This window comes from Chrysemys picta, unplaced genomic scaffold (assembly GCF_011386835.1).
Source record: "Chrysemys picta bellii isolate R12L10 unplaced genomic scaffold, ASM1138683v2 scaf2339, whole genome shotgun sequence".
Classification (NCBI taxonomy): Eukaryota; Metazoa; Chordata; order Testudines; family Emydidae; genus Chrysemys; species Chrysemys picta.
In genome coordinates, this window is record NW_027055042.1 from 1 (window position 1) to 6876 (window position 6876).

General features: G+C 42.3%; 1 protein-coding gene across 1 annotated transcript; it reads left to right on the forward strand.

The window, feature by feature from the left end:
* Positions 1-979: 979 nt before the first annotated feature.
* Positions 980-6595, forward strand: LOC135980245 (maestro heat-like repeat-containing protein family member 2A; the record flags this gene model as incomplete). The annotated part of the gene is made up of 6 exons (XM_065580287.1): positions 980-1122; positions 2683-2805; positions 3663-3825; positions 4381-4479; positions 5760-5911; positions 6452-6595. Coding segments are annotated over 6 exons (824 nt in total), but the record flags the coding sequence as incomplete, so codon positions are not given.
* Between the last annotated feature and the right edge of the window lie 281 nt (positions 6596-6876).

Below are 6876 nucleotides of genomic sequence, written 5' to 3' on the forward strand. Positions count from 1 at the left end.
CCCACATGATCCTAGAAGGTGATCAGTGCCCCATCCTCCCACCCAAAGGTCCCCGCCAATCTGAGCAGGGGAAAATTCCTTCCCACCCACAACTCTGGAGATCAGTTGGATCCTGAGCATGTGAGCAGGACATCTAAGGAAACAGATTCTCTGAACCATCTTGGAGCACTGGTCCACCTTACCAGGTGTCCCTTCTCCTGCTATGGTCAATCCCTGATGCTTCAGGTGAAGGTTGGAGGGAACCACCTGACCCCACTCACAGCGTACATCTAGTCAATTGTACATGGAGGGAAAAGTCCTTTATGACCTCTACAGGCAACCGGATGAACTCTGTTCCATGAGTCTTCTCTGCAAGTATTTAAACGACCATAAAATAAGATTAAAGCCTTTCTTCAAAACAGGGGGCCTAAAGTTAGGCTTCTAAATTCATACCGATGTCTAAAAAAGGAGCCTGATTTTCAAGAGATACTGAGCCCCCAAAAGTTCCCAGCATAGCCAATAGGTACATGTGGGTGCTCAGGATTTTTGAAAATGGGGCGCTGACTAAGCAAAACTCTTAAACATATGTTTAACTTTAGGTCTCTTTGTTGACTTAGAGTTAAGCATGTGATTAGGATGCTGACTAATATGGATTTAGGAGCTTAAGTTTAGGCACCTAGTTTTGAAAATTTTGACCATAAATTATTATTCTGTATGTGATCAAAACTCTTGAATTGATAGTAAAGAGGAAAAGGAAGATTATTTTACGTGGGGATCTACTTGAAAGGAGCATATTTTCTTCATTATGATTTCCCCCCAAACACATTGGGTAGTTCAGCAAACAAACCTGGTCATCAGGAGCAAGAAAGAGGATTTACATGATTCCCAGGTCTACTTCTCACAGTGTTTGGGCTCCTGCAGAATCTTTACTGGATAATTAATTAAAGAGGCCGGCATCAATTTCAGTGGTAACCAGCTGAATCCTTTTATTTAATTTCAGGTGTTTATAATGAGGTTGTTTCCCTCCTGGCAAATATGGATGACCAAGATAAGGGCAAAATTGCCCTCAGGATTGCCTTTATAGCTGAGACCAAGCTGGCTAGCGTTGTGACAGTTCTGCTAGAGAAACTGCAACAGGATGAGGTAGGGCAGTTTCATGAAATTACATCTGCTTTCCATGTGTCCACACCAAATTCTGCCTAACCTCATGGGGGTATAGGGGAACGCATGGGGGTAATTCAGTATAGAACTTGGCCTGGCGCACCATCAGTATAATCAGGATTCACCCTTCTGTCCTCATGCATAAACTCATAATGCAAAATGCTGTTATTACAGATCAGGATGATATAATGCTCTATAAAGAGAGCGTTGTCCTTTTACACACAGTGGAGTACATGGGCTGGATATAGTAAAAGTACACTGTAGGACTTGCAGTAAGCTCTTCCAATAATATTTTGCCCTTCTTTAGCATCTTCATCCAAAAATCTCAAAGCACTTACCTAATACTAATGAGTTAAGACTCACAGCACCCTTGTGAGAATGGTAAGCATTATCCCCATTTATGGATGATTTGTGTCACAGGGAATTAAGTTACTTGCTCAACACCACTTAGCAAGTTAGTAAAAGAATGTGAATAAAACCCAAGTGAACTGACTCCCTGCTCTAAATCCTAGGCTCATTAATTATACACGTGCGCAGTAGTGCAGAATTCCCCCAGGAGTAATATTCAGACCCCTTTTTCCATTTATTAATACTTGCATCCAACAAAGTCCATTTCTCTATTAAGGGCCAACGCAGAAGGCATTTTAGTTTCAATTAAAGTACTAGGAGGCCAAGACAAGCAGTTCAGTTCAGAACTGAACTTGGCCTCCTAATACTTCAATTATTTGAATCACTCAATTAATTATGCTAATTAATTTGATTAATTACTTGAATTACATACTGCTTATGTATTCGTAAGTTATCAGTGACAATTTTCAATTAAAAAACATCCTCCTTCCATTTAAAAATGAATGGAAGGAGCTTCTCCCCAGTGGAGCTGTCTGGTATGATTGCAGTGTGCAGAAGCATTCCTTTTCAAGCAGAACCACTGGAATGTTTAGCCAGTCAAGAGATCTGATTGGCTTTGAACATTCCAAAGTGCTTTATGACCTTGGCATGCAGGTCACATAGATGTAGATCTAACTGCTGAGTTAATTTCCCCTAGGAGCTGTTGAGGACTTATTGCGGGAGTTGGGTATTTTGTAATTACAAATTTACAAATTCTGTCTGGAGTGGATAGAGCAAGGACAAGGTGCTCATTTGTATTGTTTGTTTTAAATAAATGAAACTAGATAAGGGGGCACTGAAGGGCGCTTATTCTGGCTCTTTTCTCTCCAGGAAGATTAAAATATGTAATTGCTCGGCTGTTTCTGAAGTGCTGCTAAATGCGGGGATTGGAGGGCATGGCATGTTTTACACCACTTAAGCCAATGCAGGCTGAGGAGTCGGTGTGGCCTCGTGGATAGGATTCTGGATAATGACTCAGGAGACATGGATTCTCTTCCTGGCCACAGACCTGCTCTGTTATGATAAGACTTGGGGTAGTCATTTCATGTGTGGATTGTAAGCTCTTTAGGGCAGGGGCTTATTTGCCAAATGACTGTGTGGTCATCAAGAAAAACTTTTGCCAATTGTTTGTTCTCTTTTATGTTTTGTCCCCAGCAAAACAGAGCAGACATTTACTGTGTCCTGGAGAAAATATTACAGCAGGACACCGGGGGCCTAGAGAGAAGGCTACTGAACAAAATAATAACCCTGGCCTCAAACCACATGAGAGAGACCGAGGTAAGTTAGTTCTCCCGAGATACTAATCAAAGGATCCAAAGCTTTAACTAATTAAAACTCTCTTTTTGAGGGGGTAAACTATATACTGAAACAAAAATCTATTCTCCTGTTAGAGGCCCACACCTTCCTCCAGACCAAAGCCCAGGTCCTAGACAGCACTTGTGCACATGCATAGGATGGGAGAACTCACATGCGAAAGTTACACATGTGCTTAAGTGCTTTGCAGGATCAGGACCCGAGACACATGATATCGGACACAGAGACAGGCCTATGGTTTCTGAACGAGCAAGTCTTTCCCAAAGTCTACTAGGGATTTCATTATTGATCCTGATGTTATGTGGAAGGCGCTCTGATACTATAGCGATAAGTGGCAGTATAAAGCGCCAAGACAGACAGAATCTGAGCTATCTCCAAAAGAAGCAGCATTGGATTTAGAATATAGTTTGCCAGCAGGAAAACCCATGGAAAAATCCCTCTCTTGTTCCAAAGGAAGTCAGCCTCCTTTTGGGGGACAGTTTATTCCAGGAAAGCTCTCTGAATATCTTGAAGCTGCCCAGTCTGTGTCTCACTACCTCCTCAGGGAAGAGCAGGGAAAAATATCATATGACATCCACCACAAGTAGCTAATAGTAAATAGTCTAACTAAGCAGCTTGCAAGGAACTCAAAGGCTGAAAATTGTTTAGCCAAATGACTCGAATATTTATGACTAATGACTCTAGCCACAGAAAGTTGGGAGGCTTCATTCACAACTTATGCACAGAAATAAGGACTTGACTCATATAAACAACTCTGGCTAGTGCAACCGGCTTCAGTCACCTCAGTCTCTCTCTCTCTCTCTCTGTTTTTTTTTTTTTAGGAAGCAACAAATGAACTAAAAGTGGCAGCTAGCAACACCTTAGTGACCCTGGCACGCTGCTATTTCTATGAGGTGATGTACGAGCTGCAGTGTCGTCTGAAACTACTGGGACTGCCTGAAGAGTTTGTTTTCATTACACTGGGCAACCTGTCATCAGCCTATGGTATGGTAACTTCCATCTTTTGTTTCAAAGTTATTGTCTTTCATTTAAGGACAGGGGATTACTCTCTCTACCAAAAAATGTTACAGCTAAACAGAGCTCTGTTTGAGTGTGTGCACGCGGGTGTGTGTGGGGAGAGACACAAGATTAACTGCTGTTGCTAGTTCTTGGCTTCCAGATCATGAGCTATCCAGACGGAGGTGCAAGCTCTAACTTATGTCCCTGACTGAAGTTCCTGAAGGATCGGATGGGGGAAGGTCAGGTCTAGTGGAGCTCTTCTCCACCCCACTTCCCATCCTGTCCCAGTGCTCTCTCCCCTTACTCTGGGAGTGAGTTGGCCTTTGGGCACAGCTGTACACTGGTGGAGGATTCCCCTCTTCAGGGTGAATCCCCCACTGGCTTTCAATGGCTGCTTTAAAGCCATTCTGCTCTGCTTACGCAGCACAAAATGGCCTAGGAGCCCATAGCATCCTACCCCACGGTGTTTCTAAGTGTGTTGTAAGAAGGCGGAGAGCAGCTGATTATCTTTCTTCCTTCTCTTCTGGCCTTTCTCTGCAGCACTTGAGTGTATCCCTTATGTGGGAATGACCCTGAAGCGCATGTTCTCCATGTTGGGGTTAGTCAAGGACAGCAGGCTGAGACAAGCGTTTTGTGGTGGTAAGAGCAGCACTTACTGGAGGTGCCCAAAATGGATATTGAGGGGTCTTGGTACAGATTGAAGTGACTGGCCAAGTTTGCAAACAGGCCCTGAACTGTGCTCCCTGCCCTGGATTGCACTAGGTGCTGCGTTCTTTGGCTCCCGTGGCACTCAATGAAGTTGAGAGTGCTCCGTACTTTGCAGGAGGTGCTGAGCATTTGTAAGTTCAGGCCCTTTATGACTCATGGATATAATTTAAAATAAACACACACAAAGGCTGAAGCTGCCCATCTGCCAGGAGGCTCCTGGGGGAGGAGGTGAAGGGAGCAGATTTCATTACTGAACATTTAAAAATCCCCTGTTCTCCACTCCTCCACCCATTCTCTCCCCTTAGTTTCTTTATCATCATCTCCTTTCACCCTCTTTCTCTATCTTCTCTTCCTCTCCACTTCTCTCTTCCTTTGCTTTTCAGGTGATGCTCAGTAAGGGGTTAATCCTGTGCCTTTGAGGTAAATGGGAATTTTGCCTTAAACTTCATAGAGAACAGGATTGGGCCCTAATTCTTCTTAGCAAGGACACTAGATACACCTACTTTTAGGGCAAAGTGCTCCCCAATACCTTCAAAGCCCAGTAAAGCCAATGGATGTTAGGGGCACTGAACATCTTTCAGACAAACTATAACTCAAGATGAAATCCTACAGTGTAAGGGTTAAATAAACAATAACTGCAGAGGACGCGAGTCATTCAGAGGAGAGCTGGTTGAAATATTTTGATTTTTAATTATATTTTCCATAATTTTTCTTTCCAAATTTGATGAAAAACAAACCTGAAAAATGTCAATGAGAATCAGGAAGTGTGTGTCCAGTGTTTTGGAGCAGCTAAAGAGGTGGCTAAATTTTTTTGATTTTTGAAAAATATCAATGATTTTTATACTTTGCAATTTTGAAGAAAAAAAAACCTATCAGTAAAGATTTTTAATTTAATTTAAACTGCTTTTTCAACCAGCTCTAATGAAGAGGTAACAAGGAAGGGAGAAAAAATTTGTCTTCAAATGATGGTAATTGAAAAAAGATTGAGAGAGATGCAAATTTAAAAGCCTTTTCAGATAGAAGACATGGAATGGGGGGAAGAGAAATAGCTCAAAATTGATATGGGATTTCAGCGTCTAGTCCTGAACTAAGCAGTAGCTGCCATGGAAGTGTAGTAAACTTTAGACCTGGGTGAGTTCACTGATAAAGCAACTTCTCCTCATTACTAATATGTCTTTTTCACATTGCCTGTCTTCTCTCCTTCCATAAAGTTCTGGAAAAATGGTCAAGGGCAGTAAATCTATATTTGACTAGCTGGGATAAGAGCACATTCCCCAGCATGGGTGCATTGCGATTCTTCGATACAATTCTTCCATTCTATTGTCATGTGACCAGCAACTGGCTGCAATGTGAGGATCTGGAGGTGAGAATTGCTGGCTTTCTAAACCTTTAGCAGAAATTGTAATGTTAAATTCTATGTATCTGTCACTTTCTGTGATGATGGCATTTAATGGTAGGTCCTTTTGGATGGAACAGAGTGTCATGTAAAACATCTAAAACCCATATATTTATAATGTCACCACATCATGGAAATTCGGTCTGTACACAGTGTACATAGCTTCTAGTTTTATGCACCTAATGTGCAGATGAACACGGGATAGTGGGCTAAATTAATTCCTGGTATAAGTCCATTCAGCTCCAATGGAATTACAGCAGTTTTGAGTTGGCTGAGAATGCCTACTAATCTGGGGAATATTTTACCTGGTATAGTTGTGAAGTGCATTAGAATATAATCCTGAAACCAACCCTACGAATCCCGGTTCTTTACCAGGAAATATTGAGATAGGGCCGTTCCTACAGTGGAACAAGGGAAGTTGCACTCATTAGAAGTAGAAAAGGTGTGCCCATTGGATGATATTGAATGAATTCTTAGGAACATAAATTCTGTGTCTCATCTATGCAGCTCAAGCAGGCCATCATCAAAGCCCTTGGTCCCATGATGAGCCTCCTGCTACACAAAGAGGAGCATCACGATCGGATATTTGAACTGATCTCATGGCTCCTTGAGCAATATAAGGAGGACATTGATGTTTTTCACGTCACCAAGGTGAGCTACCACTCATTAAGGTAACTGTCTATGCGTGTGCATGTATGAACTGCATGAGGAATTTGCTGCCAGTGGGGTTTCCTGGTTTAGACAGTGACTTGTTAGATAATAAATATTCACACGAGTTCTGGGTTTATGCACATGGTGACCCAGGCAACAAGATTTGTAGGTAAATGCCTCTTATGAAAAGCATCCTCTGTTTCTTGGGGAGGATGATAAGGAGATAAAAAACAGAGCACCTGCCCCACTCCCCAACAAGATACTCCCTCCTTGTGATTTCC